At 36.8% G+C, this 20,012-nt stretch overlaps 1 protein-coding gene across 1 annotated transcript in view; it reads left to right on the top strand.

Moving 5' to 3' along the window:
* The window catches only part of KIF11 (kinesin family member 11), a 52,438-nt gene that overhangs the window by 6,107 nt on the left and 26,319 nt on the right, over positions 1–20,012 (top strand). Inside the window, exons 2-14 of the mRNA XM_004369934.3 lie at positions 2,758–2,890; positions 3,150–3,247; positions 3,330–3,408; positions 4,443–4,628; positions 4,737–4,861; positions 7,320–7,410; positions 7,648–7,890; positions 9,072–9,167; positions 12,120–12,208; positions 15,914–16,001; positions 16,538–16,726; positions 17,379–17,586; positions 18,543–18,715. Of these exons, the coding sequence (XP_004369991.1) occupies positions 2,758–2,890; positions 3,150–3,247; positions 3,330–3,408; positions 4,443–4,628; positions 4,737–4,861; positions 7,320–7,410; positions 7,648–7,890; positions 9,072–9,167; positions 12,120–12,208; positions 15,914–16,001; positions 16,538–16,726; positions 17,379–17,586; positions 18,543–18,715 (1,798 nt within the window). The remainder of the gene's footprint in view (positions 1–2,757; positions 2,891–3,149; positions 3,248–3,329; positions 3,409–4,442; positions 4,629–4,736; positions 4,862–7,319; positions 7,411–7,647; positions 7,891–9,071; positions 9,168–12,119; positions 12,209–15,913; positions 16,002–16,537; positions 16,727–17,378; positions 17,587–18,542; positions 18,716–20,012) is intronic.

Consider the following 20,012-nt stretch of genomic DNA (forward strand, 5'->3'; position numbering starts at 1 on the left):
AGTAGTTTTCTTGTGGATTCTTTGGGGTTTTCTGTGTATAAGATCATATCATCTGCAAATAGAGATACTTTGACTTCTTCCCTACCAATTTGGATGCCCTTTATTTCTTTTTCTAGCCTAATTTCTCTGGCTAGGACCTCCAGCACAATGCTGAATAAGAGCCTAGCACCAGTTTTTGAAGAGACTATTCTCTTCCCATTGAATGGACTTGGCACTCTTGTTGAAAATCACTTGGCCATAGATGTATGGTTTTATTTCTGGACTGTGAATTTGTCTATATGTCTATCATTATACAAGTACCAGACTGTTTTGATTACTGTATCTTTATAGTATGTTTTGACATTGGGATGTGAGAGTCCTCCTAAAAACAAAAAAAAAAACAAAATCTGTTGCCATTGAGTCGATTCCAACTCATAGCAACCCAATGGGACAGAGCAGAACTGCCTCATAGGGTTTCCAAGGCCGTAAATCTTTACAGAAGCAGTGCTGGTGGGTTCAAACCACCAACCTTTCAGTTTGCAGCTGAGCGCTTAACTGCCACACCACCAAGGCTCCTTGTGAGTCCTCCTACTGTATTCTTTTTGAAGATTTTTTTGTGTGTTTGGCTATTTTGGGCCACTTGCAGTTATTTGAGTTTTTACATAAAAATTGATATGTTTGTTAGGATGATCAGCAGAAAACTTGCAACTTTTAATTTAATTAAAGAAGTCTAGATAGGAAAATAGTGGCTTGGCAGTACCTTCTTATAGTACATACAGTCCTCAAATTTCCTCTCTGGGAGTTCTGATAACTTCCAGCAATGTGTGATCTGTGTAAATTTCCTGTTCTGTCCTGACAACTTGAATGGTATTGACTTGGTGACTTAATCACCTCATGGGGAGAGATTAGCATAGGGATGCCAGGAATAATAGACTAATTGGAAAAGCTTTGGCTACATGAGAGCAATTCATGCTACTTGATTCTCTTGGCCTACCTCAGTATAAGTTGGGTCTGATTTAGTTTTGTTGAACTTTTAATAATACTGCATATTCATATGGGTTATATGCATTGTGTAGGTTTAAGCACAACTGGCAAATGACAGCATTACCAGGTATTACCTACCTGGAAGTTGCTGAGGTAAATTTCTTGGTATTACAAATTTGGTCTTTTGACTACTCAAAAACATGCTAGGGAGTGGGACGTGCTAGGGAAAGCTGAGGTTTCCTTCTTAAAATAAATAGCATCTTGGCTTGTTTAGAGATGAGGGGAAAGATAATTTCCTATGTGGCATTTCCTTCTAAAATATGTGACACTTAATAGGAGAAATAAACTCAGGTCAAGAGAGGGTCTCTACCTTTGGCCCATATACGTGGTTGTTCTTAGGTACCATCGAGTTGATTTTGACTCAGCAACCCCATGTGACAGAGTAGAACTGCCCCATGGGGTTTTCTTGGCTGTAATCTTTACAGTAGCAGATTGCCAGGCCTTTTTTCCAGCCTTACACTGCTGGATGGGTTCAAACTGCCAACTTTTTGGTTAGCAGCCAAGCTCTTAACCATTTGCGCCACCAGAGCTCCTAGATATGTGTTGTTGTTGTGTGCTGTGGAATCAGTTCTTTCATAGTGACCCTATATGACAGGGTAGAAATGCCCCAAAGGGTTTCCTGGGCTGTAATCTTTAGGGGAGATCACCAGATCTGCTCTCCCATGGAGCACCTGGTAGGTTCCAACCACCGACCTTTTGGTTAGCAGCTGAGCTCTTAACCATTGTGCTTACCAGCGTTCCTTAGATTTGTGGTACCCAGAAACCCATTGCCTTTGAGTCGATTCCGACTCCTAGTGACACTATAGGACAGAGTAAAACTGCTTCATCAGGTTTCCAAGGAGCGGCTGGTGGATTCAAACTGCCGACCTTTTGTTTAGCAGGCGAATGCTTAACTACTGCTGCACCAGTGAGGTGATGTTTAGAAGCGTATATGAAGGATGTTGAAGGAACATATAGCAAAAATTTAATGTGATTTTGATTGGGACAGCTTGCTTGCACTGGGAAGAGACATGGATGATGGGAAAGACTCCCTGAAGAAATAATTTTTTAACCTAAGTGCCTCGTTAGTATTTCAGAGGAACGAGGACTCTTGATCCAGTCTGCTTCGGTTCATAACTCCGCTCTGGCACTTATCAGGGTAACCCTGGGCAGTGTAGCTCTTCTGTGCCTGTTTCCTCATTTGAAAAATGGGGCTAATTACAGTACCAACACAACACTGTTGTCAGAACAAAGGGAGTTAGTTAATACATGTAAAGTACTCAAGATTGTGAGTACCTGATACATAGTAAGTACTCGATATATTAGTCATTATTTTTATTTTGGGCCAGGTACCCACTGGCAAGTTTTCGTTTTGAACATATTTGGCATGCTCTTTCTAGTGAATCATAATGTAACTTGATTAGATTGTAAGAATAGTGGAAACAGAATTCTGAAAAATAAGTTTGGCATTTTTTACAAGTTAAATTCTGTTAACATCTACTCTAAGAAGCTGTCAGAATTGTAATGTTTTGCATACTTTTGAAAATTAAATAAAAAACAACTTATTAAACTTTTGGGAATTGAGACCCTTAAAATTCTACTGTTGCTTTAGCAGTATAATTTAATCCCCACCACCAATAGTGAAAGTAGTCAGAACCTCACATTGTTCTTAGTTGTCTAACGTAGTTAATGAAAATGTCATTGATAATCTGGTAACTAAGAGTTCTTGAATAACTTTGTGTATTTCTTTTATAGACCATTTAATTTGGCAGAGCGGAAAGCTAATGCCCATTCTGTAGTGGAATGTGATCAAGTACGAAAAGAAATTAGTATACGAACTGCAGGATTGGCCGACAAGAGCTCAAGGAAAACATATACTTTTGATATGGTACTTAATTTCTTTTTAAATTGATGCTATTTCTTATTTATCTATTAATCCAAAGATTTCCTAGTTTAAATATTACCCCTAGAGTCTATAATAGGTGTATAATTAGGAATTTCAGTTGGCTCTTTGAGATGTCAAATGGTTTCTAGTGGCACTGAATGAGTTAATATGCTAAAAAAAATTATTAGTATGAGTAATTTTGGAAAATTTCTTGAAGAAATTATTTTAAGAAATGTTTTGGATTTTTTTTTTTTTTTGATAGGTTTTTGGAGCATCCACTAAGCAAATTGATGTTTACCGAAGCGTTGTATGTCCAATTTTGGATGAAGTTATTATGGGCTATAATTGTACTATCTTTGCGTAAGTGAAACATTATTTTTCAAATTGATGAAAAGTTTTAGATAGTGTATTTGTTTTTGATCACTTTTGTTAATTTTGACAGATATGGCCAAACAGGCACTGGAAAAACCTTTACAATGGAAGGTGAAAGGTCACCTAATGAAGAGTATACCTGGGAGGAGGTATTTATTGTTTATGACAGACTTCTGTCTCTAATGTGGGCTAAAATTTAACCGAATAAAACTTGAGTGAGGGCCTCTGCTTGCAACAGAGAAGATCATAGTACCCACGTCAACATGAATTTAGGATAAACTATTACTGTAGTAAAATTAAAGTATATGGTGTGGCTCCTGTTTAATAAACATAATTGTCTTGTTGGGAAAGAACCAACATATATGGCACAGTTAAGTGATAAGAGAGGGGTGTTTCAGACATAGTAGTTAAAGCAGAGTTTTGTGGAATAGTGGAGTATGAATAGAGCTTGAAAGAAAGAGCTTTGTAGTAAGGGAATGAGTCTCAAAAAGCATAGCAGGGGGTAGTATGTTACTTTCATTAATGATGACCTTGAGTCTTCAAGAAATTAAGAGCACTGTATTGTTTAATATAGAAAACATATAGTACATTTCACAAAGATTTCTGTCAGATGTGTTTAAATCTAAATTAGTTTAATGACTAAGTTGATTTTCCAAATCATTAGCATTTAGGTGGAACTTTTTCTAGTAGTTATATAATTGAGGCATTTATTTACTTTACTAATGGATAATAAAGTTACAGAATTGTAACTATACGATATATGGAACAGACTGAAACACAGTTTCAAAATTTAAAGATGCATAACAATTCTATTAAAGATACTTGGATATTTGAGAAACATCTTTGTTTTATGTCAGAATTAGGGAACATACTGTTAGATGGGCCATTCTAATCATTCTTTGATTAAAAGATGGAAAAGATTATTGAATTTGGCTTTATAAGTAGCTTGGTTCAGTTGGTTTCTGTGTAATGCTTAGGCATAAAGCTGGCTGACAGGTATGTTTAGATTTATGGAAGATATGAAGAAGAATAATTACTGTTGAACAGACTGCTGTGAATGACTTGACTTTGCTAATATTAGGTTAGTTTTTTTAATTTGCTTTGGCAAATTGTTATCTGTGTTTTAACTGCCACAGTAAATGGTATTGTTCCTTTATTTTAATCCTTATTAATATAATTTCAGGATCCCTTGGCTGGTATAATTCCACGTACCCTTCATCAAATTTTTGAGAAGCTTTCTGATAATGGTACTGAATTTTCAGTCAAAGTATCTCTGTTGGAAATCTATAATGAAGAACTTTTTGATCTCCTTAATCCATCTACTGATGTTTCTGAGAGACTACAAATGTTTGATGATCCCCGTAACAAGGTAAGTTAGTCTTTGAGAATGAAATTCTCTAAATTTTCATGTGTAATGCTTTGAAAAGTCAGAATACTGTTTTAACTAATCTAATGGATGGTTTTGATATTTGGTCAGAGGGGAGTGATAATCAAAGGTTTAGAAGAAGTTACAGTACACAACAAGGATGAAGTCTATCAAATTTTGGAGAAGGGGGCAGCAAAAAGGACAACTGCAGCAACTTTGATGAATGCATACTCAAGGTAAGAAAGCTATAGTCTTCTCCCAACCCCGTTTTCTTTTTAAGAAGAATTAGAAACTTGGGGAAGTCAAACTGGAGTGAACTGAGATATGTGGATTATGTGCTATAAGGAGGGGGCCTTGGTAATTGATAAACTTGAGATTTATAGAGAAGGCACCAATATTAGAAGAATGTTGAAAGGAGGACAAAGACAAGTTGAACTAGAAAAGTATTAAAATTTTTTAAGCCGAAATCTTTTTTTTTTCAAATGAAATTGTGCATGGGAGTCCAGTGTATATAACAGATTAATATGTGGCTGCTGTAGTTGATTTGGGGGTGCTCGAGGCTTACATCTTCAGCTACATGAAGGAGGCCCCTGAGGCACTTTTCTAGAGTTCCTAGGAATTCTTAGAACATAGTTTGAAAACCACTGGTTTGAATAAGGCTTAGAAGAAAGTCAAATGGCTTTATTTTAAAATGGCTTCATTTTAATGTAGGAAGACAGATGATCACTAACAGTGGCTTTTGCTGGGGCGGGGAGGGCATATTTGATAGCACCGCTATAGGATGAATCCTAAATTCTAGCAAAGCGGCTTACCAAGACAATGGTGTTTCTGCTGGTCTTTGAAGGAAACATCAGAGTGTAATGGGAAGAACAATGGATTGAGAGTTAGGTATTTGTGTTTAGTCCCAGCTCTGCAGTTAACTAAGTATGTGACCTGGGGCAACTAAGTGAACTTATCTGAACATCACAGGCAACTAGGTGAATTTATCTGAACATCAGTTTCCCTGAGCTACAAAATGATTGTTAAGGACTAAACGACTTATTTCTTTGGTCCCTTATAATTGAAAATTTCTATAAAATGCTGTAACAATTATAATTGCAACTACGTAAAATATATTTGCATTTAAAAAAGGAAGAAGAATAGCATAACATGAAAGTAGTTAAGATAATGGTGATTTCAAAATTTTAATTAAATTTTCCTTTTAATGGCTTTTCAATAAAAGGGAAATTTCATTGATTTTTAACTTAATTTGACATAGAATTTGGAAGAGTGAACTGAAGACGAGGTAAAATTTCTTTTTGTTTAAACTACCTTTATCTGAAATATTAAATTCCTATTATTCCATGTTGTTGTTGTTGTTGTTAGGTGCTATCGAATCAGTTCCAACTCAATAGCGACCCTGTGTACAACAGAATGAAACACTGCCTGGTCCTGCACCATCCTCACAATCATTTTTCTGTTGAGCTCATTGTTGCAGCCACTGTGTCAATCCATCTCATTGAGGGTCCTCCTCTTTTTTTACCTCTACTTTACCAAGCATGATGTCCTTCTCCAGGGACTGATCCCTCCTGATAACATGTCCAAAGTATGTGAGACGAAGTCTTGCCATCCTTGCTTCTAAGGAGCATTTTATTATCCCACACATTTGTATAATTTAGAACTCCCTTTTTCTTGTATGCAGACTAGAATAACGGTCTCTTTTAGGAATTTATGTGATAAAGATTAAGAAAAGTTAATTCAATTTTCCAAAATTGGAATTGACTTCTATGCTTAATTACATTAATTCTATAATTTTAGATTAGGAATGGGTAGATGATGGTAGAAAAATATGAGGTGAATATTATAATTCAGAGCTATATGTTTATATCTTTCTTATACCTTCCCCCTTTTCTGTAACAATGCCTAGTGTACATTTTTCCAAGTAATATCAAAAGTAAAAAGAAGAAAGTTAAAAATTTGTCCCCCATTAATGACTTGTTAATAAACATAGTGATGTTCACCAAATATCACTGATACAGCAAAGAAAGATGTCTTTGGTCTATATAATTTTTGTTTCCCTCAGGTAAAAGCTGGATGTCACTGTTTAGCATAAGGTAGACTTTTGAAAACTTTATAGTCTAGCCATGTCTATTTTGTAGTATTTCAGTAATCATTACCATTTACAATTTCTGATGTTCAGGAGGAGGAGTTACATATCTCTCATGGTATTCTCAAAGCGCAATGTATTTCGACAACAGGGACTAATCTGATGGCTTGCCTCTTGCTGCTTGAATTTATAGTAATGATGTATTTCGAGTGGTTTTCTTATGAATAGGATTCATTGCAAGGCTGTGTAAGGAGCAATTAGATCCTCAGACCCCTTCCCTTCTGACACATTCAAGGAACTGCCTCAACCCCAACCCACATCCAGCTTTCAGAGATAACTGAGGATTCTAGTTCCTAAGTCTTTCTGGGCTTTAGCAGTTTTCAGGTAGATTCTTACTGGGGTCTCCCCTGCAGGGTGCAGGTATGAGAAAGCAAAAACCTAAGCATTGTTCTAGCTACCTTCCATCTTCCAAAATCTTATTGCTATTTCCTGTCTAGTATCTTTCTCTGACCTGTGAATTTAGATCTTCCTTGCTGTTTTGAATATTTTATTAAAAGCAAATAATGTTTTGCGTTATAACGACTGGGCAACTCAATCTTGTTTTCTAGTCGTTCGCACTCGGTTTTTTCTGTTACAATACATATGAAAGAAACTACGATTGATGGAGAGGAGCTTGTTAAAATTGGAAAGTTAAACTTGGTAAGCATCTACCGTAATGCCATTGTTTCATTCTTGACCACTCATAGAGTAGCTTGAAATTTTGTACCTCTAGGCAATATTTTTGTAGTCACTGGGTTATTAGCTTTGTAGTGGGGGAAGAAATTTGTTAGTTACACATTAATTATTTTGTTGGCTGTTTAATACATTATATATAGTGTGAGAATGAAAGTCAAGTCCAAATTCAGTAGACTAAATATTTATTTTTTAAAATTAAAGGTTGATCTTGCAGGAAGTGAAAACATTGGCCGTTCCGGAGCAGTTGACAAGAGAGCTCGGGAAGCTGGAAATATCAATCAATCTCTGTTGACTCTGGGAAGGGTTATTACTGCTCTTGTAGAAAGAACACCTCATGTTCCTTATCGAGAATCTAAACTAACTAGAATTCTCCAGGATTCTCTTGGAGGACGTACAAGAACATCTATAATTGCAACAATTTCTCCTGCATCTATCAGTCTTGAGGTGAGCCCTTTGAAAGGTATACGCAAGTGTAGTAGCTGTAATTCTTGTTTAGCTGCCACGTATCTAAAAAGTTCATTAACAAGCTTCTTTTGTTCTGTACTGTATTATAAAAGAATCTGGACATTGGTCTTATATAGAGGAGACTACCACTGAAAGATTGTCTTTCTACTTCCTGGCAGAGTTTTTAACCTTAAAAAGCCAGTTACTTAATGGCTTTTTCTACACAGTCTTAAAAGAAAATTGCTGTGGTCATTAGTGCTGTGAAGATTTAATCGAAGACTTAGAAGTGGGTCAATTGGATGCTAGTGTTATACAGGCTGCTAGAGGGCATTGAAGATGGGGTTAGATGTGTGAGAAGAGATGGAAAAACTTAAGTGAGAAAGGTGATAAAATCTGCTTTTACTTTATTGTTATCATCTGCTTATCTGCTGTAGAGTTAGAAAAGCTTATATAAGGTCTCTAGCTCCCCTGTCATTTTTTAAACATCTTTATTGAGATATAATTCATATAACACAAAATTCACCCATTTAAAGTGTACAGTTCAGTGGTTTTAGTATGCTTACAGTTTTGCAACCATCACCATTTACCTAATTGCAGAACATTTTCATTACCCCTGAAAGAAACCCTGTACCTGTTAGCAGTCACTCCTCTTGTGACCCTTCCCCAGCCCCTAGCAACCACTAATCTACTTTCTCTGTCTATGGGTTTGCCTATTTTGAATATTTCATATAAATGGAATCATATAATATGTGGTCTTTTGTGACTGACTTCTTTCACTTAGCATAATGTTTTTAACGTTCATCTATGTTGTAACATGTATCAGTACTTCATTCCTTTTTATGGCCAAATAATATTCCATTGTATGGATAGATGACATTTTCTTTATCCGTTCATGGGTTGATGGAACATATTGAGTTTTAAGACTAATCTAAACGGAAAAAAAAAATTGAATTATAAAATTATAAGTTTAGAATCCCTAAAAATTCAAGAGAAGGAAAAAAAGATACTGTATTTTTTGAAAAACCTTTTTTGTAAACTTTGGGTATAATAGTCCTAACGGGTAGGTTTTTAAACTAGCTATTACCATAAATTATTACTTGTAAGTTATTATATATTACATTTTAGATAATATTACAATAATTTCAGTGTCTTCAGTGATTGGCCTTTTCTTTTCATGACAGGAAACCCTGAGTACATTAGAATATGCTCATAGAGCAAAGAACATATTGAATAAGCCTGAAGTTAACCAGAAACTCACCAAAAAAGCTCTTATAAAGGTAATTGTAACTTTTTGTGGAGTAATGTAATCTTGTTTGACACGTGAAAATAAGGCACTGAAACAGATCATTGTTAAATAATCTGTTAAATTGCCTGTGGTAAGGCTTTTCATCTAGTGATTTAAACTAAATACCTTATATGTTAAACATGTTTTTTATAATGCTAATATGTTGAGTTTATCAGCTATGTCAGTTGAGTTGGTACCATCAAAAAAGTTTGCACATTTATGAAATTTATTTGCAGTTTACATACCATAACATTCACACATTGTAAGTGTATATTTCAATGATTTTTAGTAAATTTATAGAGTTGTGCGACTTCATTATAATCCAGTTTTAGGAAATTTCCACTTCTAATTTAATACTTTCTTTCTTTTTTTTTTTTTTTTAATTGTACTTTAGATGAAGGTTTACAGAGCAAACTAGTTTCTCATTAAATAATTAAGCACATATTGTTTTGTGACATTGGTTACCATCCCCATGACACATCAACACTCTCCTTCTTGACCTTGGGTTCCCCCATTACCAGCTTTCCTGTGCCTTCCTGCCTTCTCATCCTTGCCCCTGGGCTGGTGTGCCCATTTCGTCTTGCTTTGTTTTATGGGCCTGTCTAATCTTTGGCTGAAGGGTGAACCTCAGGAGTGACTTCATAACTGAGCTATAAGGGTGTCTGGGGGCCATACTCTTGGGGTTTCTCCAGTCTCTGTCAGGCCAGTAAGTCTGATCTATTTTTGGTGGGGTGAGTTATAATTTTGTTCTACATTTTTCTCCAGCTCTGTCTAGGACCCTCTATTGTGATCCCTGTCAGAGCAGTCGGTGGGGGGTAGCTGCGCACCATCTAGTTGTGTTGGACTCAGTCTGGTGGAGGCCATGGTAGTTGTGGTCCATTAATCTTTTGGACTAATCTTTCCCTTGTGTCTTTGGTTTTCTTCATTCTCCCTTGCTCCAGACGGGGTGAGACGAGTGGAGTGCCTTAGATGGCCACTCATGGGCTTTTAAGACCCCAGATGCTAAATCACCAAAGTAGAATGTAGAACATTTTGTTTATAAACTATGTTATGCCAGTTGAGCTAGATGGTCCCTGAGACCATGGTCCCTAGAGCCCTCAGCCCAGTAATTTTGTCCCTCAGGGAGTTTGGATGTGTCTGTGGAGCTTCCATGACCTTGCCTTGGACAAGTTGTGCTAGCTTCCCCGGTACTGAGTACAGTCATACCCTTCACCAAAGTTTCCACTTATCTATTTAGTGTTTTTCGCTCCTTAGTCATTCTTTCTTCATTGATTAGCTTGACTGTCTCAGCTCCTCAGGGGTATAGTTCTTATAGGAAAGGCAGGACAAATGCTTAATTTATTTCCTTTATTTGTTAGTTTTCAGAGTAACTAGTTGGTTCCCTAGCTCTTTTAGTGTCATTATAAACTCATGGATTTCAGGTATGTGTGTTTCAATCCATTGTGGTTATTATCCTCATTGATATTTAAATTCCCTCATCTGTGGGCGCCTCTTCAAGTTGGTTCCTGAGTTCTTTTCATTATCTTTAGTAGGCTTCCTTAGCTTCCTTCACATCTTGTTTGGCAAGATGTTCCAGGTTTATCTTGAGTATTTCCTGCCTCAGTCCTAGAATCAGACATTTCTCTAAGGAATCCTAATTCCTTTTAGTGTGAAATGGTATTTGGAGAGCAACCTGGTGTAAAAACGGTGTGGTGGCATCAGACCTCCTTGTCTAACTTCATAAGGAGGAGAGAGAATCACCATCAACATCAGCCCAAGGCTGATTCCCATGACATGAAGGTCAAGCATACCTCCACTCTCCAACGTTTTTACCAATTCTGATACCAGCTGTCCTCTCCACAGCACTCTACTTCTCTGCTGGGTTCAATAATTTGTTGCAATGGCCACACAGAACTCACAGACCATACATACAATTATGGGGTTTATTAGGGAAGTAACAGGTTACATTTCAGGATCAGGATCAATTTGGAAGTAACAGGAACAACTCAGGATACAGTTGTTTGATCAGGACAGCTTCTTCTCGGCCATGCCCACAGGCAGGCCTCTGCTACCAGGCCCTCCACTCTCGGCCTTGGCTCCCACTCTTGGCCTTGGCCCCCATTTGGGCAAGTGTTACAAAGCTCTTTAGCTCCTCCGATAAGTGCTTGGAGGCACCCCACTCTGTCAGGAAGCCTCCTGCTTGAAGGCACTCAGCTCTCTTATTCCGTTGGCTGGGAAACCCACTGTAGCTGCCTCACTCTGTGGGCCAAGAAGCCCACTGTGCCATAATGTGTCAGTCTCCTGGTTCCTGCCATCTTGTGCTGCTGTTGCCGACAGTGTTAACAGCTCTTCCTGTCTCCTGGATCTAGGAGGTTCTCAGCACAGGGACCCTGGGTCCAAAGAACACATTCTGCTCCTTGCTCTTCTTCCTGATGGTAGTGAGGTTCCCTTCTAACCTCTGGGATTGGCTATCTTTAAGCCTAACAGGATGGCAAAACTGATCAGTCCCTTACAAGAGTTCCACGCACCTAATCTGCATGGTCCCACTCCCGCAAGTGTTCCATGCACCTTATTTGCATTAGCAAAACTGTCCAATCCCCTTGGTGGGCCACAAGTACTTTATTTACATAGTCCCACCCAATCATTTTGTGGGAGTTACAAGAACATGGTTAGAAGGGCCACATTAATGCAATTCACTGCACTGCACCTGGGCATTGGCAGTTGTGTATTTTTCTTAAGAAGCTCTTATTTTTATAATGAGTACATTTGAAGGAGCTTTGAAAGCTTTTGAAAAATTTTATTTTTAAACAGATTAATCATTGATTGAATTTGTATATGTTTTAAAAAACATTTGTACATGGTTTAAAAAAACATAAAAAGGCTAACTGTTTTATTTGTGGTATATTTTCTCCAAACTGAATGAAAAAAGCTAAGTGTTAACACCTACACCGTTTCTCTCGTATAGGAGTACACAGAAGAGATAGAGCGCTTGAAACGAGATCTTGCTGCAGCCCGTGAGAAAAATGGAGTATACATTTCTGAAGAAAATTTTAGGTAAGCCCTTGGCTTCAGAGTTTATGGAGTTACTTTCTAAGACCAGGCATTTTCTGATAACCCACTGTGTGAAGTAAAATTTACTTATGTGGCAGTAAGTAAAATCTTTTTGTCTAGTGCCTCCTATGACTGCTTCTTTTTGTTTTTACATTTTATATAAAAGACCCATTTCCAATAAAGAGCTGACATATTTAATCAAAGGATTGTTAGAATTAACTCTACATTTCAGTTTTAACTTCCTTTAATCAACAATATCTCTAGCTAATAATTTGAGGGAATTGCATTTGCAGAAGAATCTATTAATTAAGCACAGCATGGAGTAGGAAAGAGTTGGTAGTTATGAAGAAGCAAGAAGAGTACAAAAGAAAGGCATACACATCAGAAACTTGCTAATGCTCAAGAAATCAGAGACACAATTCTAGTGGGTCTCCTAGACCTGTGAGCTTTGTGCTTGAGGAAAACATGTCTGACTTTTTTTTTTCTAATTTTAAGAGGCTTCTTTGACTTTTCTTCAAATATTTTTGTTGAATTTTATTTCTACTGTCTAATTTTTAGTTTCTAACAACTCTTGTTCTCTGTCCCCTGCCCTTTCTTTCTTTAAACATAGCAATCTGTTCTTTTATAGATACCATATATTCCTTATTTCTGAAAATTTTTATATTACCAAAGTTTACTTTTCTATATCTTTCTTTCCTTAGTGCCCTTTTTTTCTGTTTTTTGTGGTAGCTGTCTTTTGTGTCTGTTTCCCTCAAATGTCCAGTGTTCTTTGGCTGCCAAGTAATGTAGGTTGGAAGCTTTGTGCATGGGTGAGGCTTGTGGACCCGTGGGTTCACTGTAGGGTGAAAAAGTGTGACCTGGGTATTAAGTTTGGGGTTCCACAAAATGTCATTCTTTGTTGGGCTTTTTCTTTTGGGCAGGGCTTTTCAGCCTTGGAGCGATACTCCACTTTTCTGCCTGGAGATTATGCTAGCTGCTGATGTTCTTAGATTAGAGTGGGTATTAGGGGGCTGAGGATCCCACCATTCACTATGTAGGCTTCCACTTAATTGCCTTGTTTCCAGCCCTAAAGCTCACCTACCATCCTCTATTGTGTTAGTGAAAGTGAAACTGGATATTCCAGTGTAATTCTTCTACACTGGGGATGATTTTACCTCCCAGAGGACATTTGGCAATGTCTGGAGACTTTTTTTTAAAATTGTTGTGCTTTAAGTGAAAGTTTACAATTCAAGTTAGTCTCTCATACAAAAATTTATGCACACATTGTTTTGTGACCCTAGTTGCTCTCCCTATACTGTGACAGCACAATCTTCCTTTCCATCCCAGATTTCCTGTGTCCATCCAACCAGCTCCTGACCTTCTCTGCCCCCACATCTCGCCTCTGGACAGGAGCTGCCCATTTAGTCTCATGTATCTACTTGAGCTAAGACGCACACTGTTCACGAGTATCATTTTATGTCCCATAGTCCAGTCTAATCTTTGTCTGAAGAGGTGACCTCGGAAATGGTTTTAGTTTTGGGCTAACAGAGAGTCCAGGGGCCATGTCTTCCGGGGTCCCTCCAGTCTCAATCAAACCATTAAGTTTGTCTTTTTACTAGAATTTGAGTTCTGCACCCCACTTTTCTCCTGCTCTGTCAGGGACTCTGTTGTGTTCCCTGTCAGGGCAGTCATTGTGGTAGGTGGGCACCATCTAGTTCTTCTGTTCTCAGGCTGATGAAGTCTCTGGTTTATATGGCCCTTTCTGTCTCTTGGGCTAATACTTTCCTTTTGTCCATGGTGTTCTTTGTTCTCCTTTACTCCAGGTGAGTTGGGACCAATTGATGCATCTTAGATGGCTGCTCATTAGCTTTTAAGACCCCAGACGCCATGGAGATATTTTTTGATTGTCGCCACTTAGGGGATAGTGCTACTGGCATCTAGTGGGTAGAGGCCAAGGGATGTTACTAAACATCCTGTAATGCACAGGACAGCCTCACAACAAAGAATTATCTGGTCTAAAATGTCAATAGTGCAGAGGCTAAGAAATCCTTCTCTAGAGGATACTCCTTTGGTCATGAGGGTTTATGTTGTGTGATAGTGGTGTGTGTCTTGGTGTGTCCATTTGGCCTTTTGTCTCTGGTTTCTGAAAATAGCTCTTGGAATTTGCCAGCTATCAGAGGACTTTTGTTTTATAAAATAGCCAGGTAACATCGGAATTAATGGTGTTGGTGAAGAATATTGAATATACCATGGACTGCCAGAAGAACAAACAAATCTGTCTTGGAAGAAGTACAGCTAGAGTGCTCCTTGTAAGCGAGGATGGTGAGACTTAGTCTCCAGTACTTTGAACATGTTATCAGGAGGGACTAGTCCCTGGAGAAGGACATCATGCTTGGTAAAGTAGAGGGTCTGTGAAAAAAGAGGAAGACCCTCACTGAGATGGGTTGATACGGTGGCTGCAACAGTGGACTCAAACATAGCAATGATTAAGAGGATGGCATAGGACTAGACAGTGTTTCATTCTGTTGTACATAGGGTCGCTATGAGTCATAGCCTACTTGACTGCACCTAACAACAACAACTTACCGATCAGACCAGGCCTATTGCCCTCGAGTCGATTCTGACTCATCTCGACCCTATAGGACAGAGTAAAACTGTCCACAACTTAAACATGTGTAATTAGCAGGGGGCTACATATACCCCATCCTGGCAACAGGCCTCAGGAAGGGAGGGGGCATGATACAGTCAGTTATGCATATTCACCATGCATATTCATTAAGGCATCAATGACTAAGCGACCCTGGGCCTTGGAGCCCTCTTTTGGGCTTCCTGGAGTGGCCAGAACATCTGTACATGGGAGAGCGGTCCTATGCCTTGACCTCTCCCAGACCTTGCCTGATGCAGCTCTTTGCTTGTATCTTTTCTGGTCATCATAAACGGGTACCTGTAAGTGTAGGCAGTCTCGTGAGTTCTGTGAGTTATTCTAGTGAATTATCGAGCCCACCAGGGGCAGCAAGAGCTATCAGAGAGGCTAGCGTTTTCCTATTTGGCAGGGGCTGGAAGGACAGAGTTCTAACTTGTTGGAGATCCACCTTTGGGAGTTTAGGGTCAAAGAGGCAGTTCCACAAAAGTGGCTAGTATACGGAAGATGAGGTGGGAAGGCAGGGATATGAGTTAACTTCACACTTTGGAAATTAGCCTTATGTTGTCTGTTATTCAAACAGTGTGTGATGGGGCGTTGTGATTGTCTGCTGTGTATACATACTTCAATTCCATCTTCTTGGTTGTAGCCCCTCATCCCACCTGTGATACCTGATGGTTTCAAGTCCCAAGTCTTCCAGGATTCTGTGGGGGCATATTTATACTCCATATCCCTGATTATTGACACTTAGGTTACAACTAACTTATCTGATGAAGTTTGTTACAGTCCTCCATCAGCTTTCTAGCTTCTTAAATTTGATACACACACATGCTTTTCCCCCTTGTGGGTGGAGATTCCCAATTTCAGAATGGAAGTCAAAAGGAAAATACTCTATAAAATGAAGACAAAGAATACATTTGTTCTTTGCAATTTTTATTTCTTGCTTATTGACACTTAGGCATCATTATCATTATAGTGATAAATAGTGGCGATGAGTTTGTGTAACTGCTGTAATTGTATTAGAATGAATTTTATAGATGTTGGGAAAAAAATATTAACTGTCAAATTCCTATTAAAATTTATTTTAGAGCCATGAATGGAAAACTAACTATTCAAGAAGAACAGATTGTAGAACTGATTGAAAAAATTGGTGCCATTGAGGAGGAGCTAAGTAGGGTAAGCATTAAAAGTATGTCATATCATAATTTTACTATCATCGATAATGATGAGGAAGCTTACCTTTTTTGACACTTATATTAATGCAGCATGGCAAGAAATTAACTGAATTGTGTGATTTTTGTTGTTAAAGCTACAAAATAGTGGATGCTGAGACATTTCATTAACATGTTTATCAGATGAGGCAATGCAGATTTTCAATTAATTGGATGTTAAATAAAAGTAATAACTAGGTTAGGTGGAGAGGTTCGACCCTTCGTTGCCACCTTCATGTTAACATCTTTCTTTATATTCAAATCCATTGGCAGTGTTGGAAAGAATCATAAGAATTAATACCACTGTACTAGGCCTGTTATTTAATCTCAAAGTTTTGAATGAATTTACAGGAGGAAACCAGATGCTATATAAAATGTGCTAATGTCTGATAACTTGTTACAATTTTTGCATGAAAAAATTTATTCACTTCTTCTAATATCATATTATGAATTAGCCAAGTGTTTCACAAACTGGTTCAGCATTAATTTGTGTTATATTAGGTTACAGAGTTGTTTATGGATAATAAAAATGAACTTGACCAGTGTAAATGTGACCTGCAAAATAAGACACAGGAACTTGAAACCACTCAAAAAAATTTACAAGAAACTAAACTACAACTTGTTAAAGAAGAATATATCACATCAGCTTTGGAAAGTACTGAGGAGAAACTTCATGACGCTGCCAGCCAGGTTTGTACTTTGTTTTGACTTTGTGCTCCCATTAAAGAAATTAGAATGAATAAGAAGTAACTTTGCTTACGTGTTAATCGGGAGATTCTATTTAATTACCCAAATGAGATTTCTGTCAATTTAAAAAACACTATTTTGCTGTTTCATCCAAATTTTTCTCACTGGAGATGCTGATTTAAGAAAAAACTATTCCTGAACTTTTGAAAATAGAACATGACTTTAATAGACTTTGTGGACATTTAGAATAATGGTGTTGTGATTCTTTTCCCCTGTGATGATGACTGAAACTAATCAGATATTAAGAATTTTAATACCTTCTAAGGATGGAAGATGTTAAAAATATTTAACTTTTTATTACCTGTACCTTTTAGAAAATAGTAAAACAATAGGAACAGAATTTGTGAAGAAGCATAATTAATACAGTAGATTAGTAAAATCAGTTTTGCTTGCCTAGATTGCTAAGGGAGGGGGAATAAGCATTCCTGGGCAACTGGATAAATTACTGTGAGATTAAGAACTTCTTCTGGTACAATGTCTAAAACTTACTAATTCTCATCAGGAGAAATCCTTATGTAGCACAGACATTTTCATTAGATTGCTTTTGTAATATCTATCTTATCAATATTTATTTTTTTAAAAAAATCATATATAGTTGCTTAACACAGTTGAAGAAACTACAAAAGATGTATCTGGTCTGCATTCCAAACTGGATCGTAAGAAGGCAATTGATCAACACAATGCAAAAGCTCACGATATTTTTGGCAAAAACATGAATAATCTGTTTAATAATATGGAAGAATTAATTAAGGATGGCAGCTTGAAACAAAAAACTGTGCTGGAAGTTCACAAGACATTGTTTGGTAAGGCCGAACATTTCTAATTACTTTAGTCTTTGTGTATTTTAGTGTGGGGCTAATTTCAAAACTGTTAATTTAATATTGTAAAAACTTAGGTGACAGTGTCACTAGTCCCTTCCCAACGCACATACCATTTGTTCAGGCTAGGTGTTAATGCTTTTACTGCCTTTGAATTAAAACAAATCTTAGTTCATTTTTTGGTTATTGTTGTTTTGTTGAGTTGTGCTAATTAAACAGCAACTAAGTGTATAAATTTTAGAAATAAAACTCTCCTTTCTCTCTGACCCTGGCTGATTCCCCATAGATACTACTGTTAAATTTTTTTGGTTTCCTTCTAGAAAATTTCTATGCATAAACATCATTCTGAAGCTTTTTTTTTTTTTGAGACTGTATATCTTGAAAGTTTGTATAGTTTGTCACAAATGTATGTATTATTATTTTCAGTCATTCCATGTGGTTTTCCCTTTAGAATGAAAACTCTTAAATATTAAGTTTATTTATTATGAAAATATTATCCTCATTAAGAACATTGGGAAGATGTTGAAAAAATTAGAAAGTCACCTAGAGTCGAGTCATATTAATAAGCCAATTACTGTAAAATTTGTGTATTGTTCTCTTTTCTTCTGTAAACTCTTACTCACTATAATACTGAGTGTTAATTTTATTTAGAGATTAATTTAAAAATATTCTAATTTTGGTTTACTATGTGTTATATTTATGAGTCAGATGCTCTTACAATTACATCAAGTGCTTACAGAATACTACAGAACTTATGTAATATATATCTAAGCTATTTCTTTGCTTATGTAATAGACCAGTTATTTTAAGCTTATTTGATATTACAAATCTCACAAGGATATCATTTTGCCAACCTCTTTGAAGCGTTTCTAACCATACTTAAATATTTTTTTTAAAGTTCACATCTCCCTTTTTTTTTTTTTTTTTTTTTTTTGGTGTAGGTAATCTGCTATCTTCCAGTGCCTCTGCATTAGACACCATTACTACAACAGCACTTGGATCTCTTACATCTATTCCAGAAAATGTGTCTACTCGTGTTTCTCAGATTTCTAATATGATATTGGAAGAACAATCATTAGCGGCTGAAAGTAAAACCGTACTTCAGAAATTGATTGTTAGTAAATCTCCTGAAATATTTTTGAAGATTACATTTGATAAGTCTTCTAAAACAATGTTAACTGCTATTCTTTCATCTTAAGCTTTACTAGACACAGGAATAAGCATATCACTATGAGAGAGTAGGTTTATAGTTCTAAAGACAAATCTCTCCACTGTTTTTTTCCCCCTAGAAAGATTAATATTCAAATGCACATAACCAGCCTTTGGAACTTTTTTTACTCACATAACTTTACCAGTAGGAGATATTGTTAGCCCCTCTAAAGACTAGAAAAGGCAGAGTTAGCTCCAAATGAATTCAAGGGGCCCATGACTTGCCAGTTAGCTCAAAAATTGGTAAGTTAACCTTTCCCCAAGGACCTTGCAGATACTTGGGATGGTCTATCTGACGTTTCACTGACTCCACCAGAAGGGAATATCGGGTAGTTAATTTAAAAAATACAGCTATATAGAAAACCATGCAAGAAAAATAACTTACAGAATTCTAGGACTACATATAACGAACAGCCCTAGGCTACATTATGAGGTCAAATATGTGTGGCCAAGCCCTTCTGGTCTTTTTCATAGTTCTACAGAAGTCACTCATCTAATTACACTTAATATTATCTTGTTCATATGTGATTTGTATATACACTCTGTTTTCTAATTGTGTGGTTTGTCTAGTGTTGGCCTTATCACTTACTTTGTTTTCATCTTTGTGCAAGCTTTCTACCTCCCTCTTTGAGTTCTGCAATATTTGTTGACTATTGCTCAAGTAAATATGCAAATGTTAGATGACAGTGCCTAGATTCAGTTCTTGTATGCCACTATTTGATAGGTTTCTTTACTTGCCTACGTCTGACGATGTTAAAAGATACTGTGTCGGCACTAATGCTTTGGAGATTTCACTAAATGGTAGTCTTTATTTAGTTATGTCTTCCTAAATACCAAATTAATAGCATTGCTAGAGTCAGAAGAAGAGATGACTGCCACCTTTATAGAACTAGTTGAAATTAGTTGATGGCATTTTGTTCTGAAAGAGTATCAGTAGCCTTTTAAGTATTTGTTAGTTTATTTCTTTTTCTACTTTAATTTTTTTTTTTTTTACTGTACTTTAGATGAAGGTTTACATAACAAATAGTTTCTCATTAAACACTCAGTACACATACTATTTTATGACGTTGGTTAACAACCCCACGACATATCAACACTTTCCCTTCTCAAACTTGAAGGACTTTTTTCTGGTGAAAATATACATAGCGAAAGTTACACCATTTCAGAAGTTTCTGCATGTACAATTTAGTGACATCGATTAC

The sequence above is a fragment of the Trichechus manatus genome, unplaced genomic scaffold (assembly GCF_000243295.1).
Source record: "Trichechus manatus latirostris isolate Lorelei unplaced genomic scaffold, TriManLat1.0 scaffold00007, whole genome shotgun sequence".
NCBI lineage: Eukaryota > Metazoa > Chordata > Mammalia > Sirenia > Trichechidae > Trichechus > Trichechus manatus.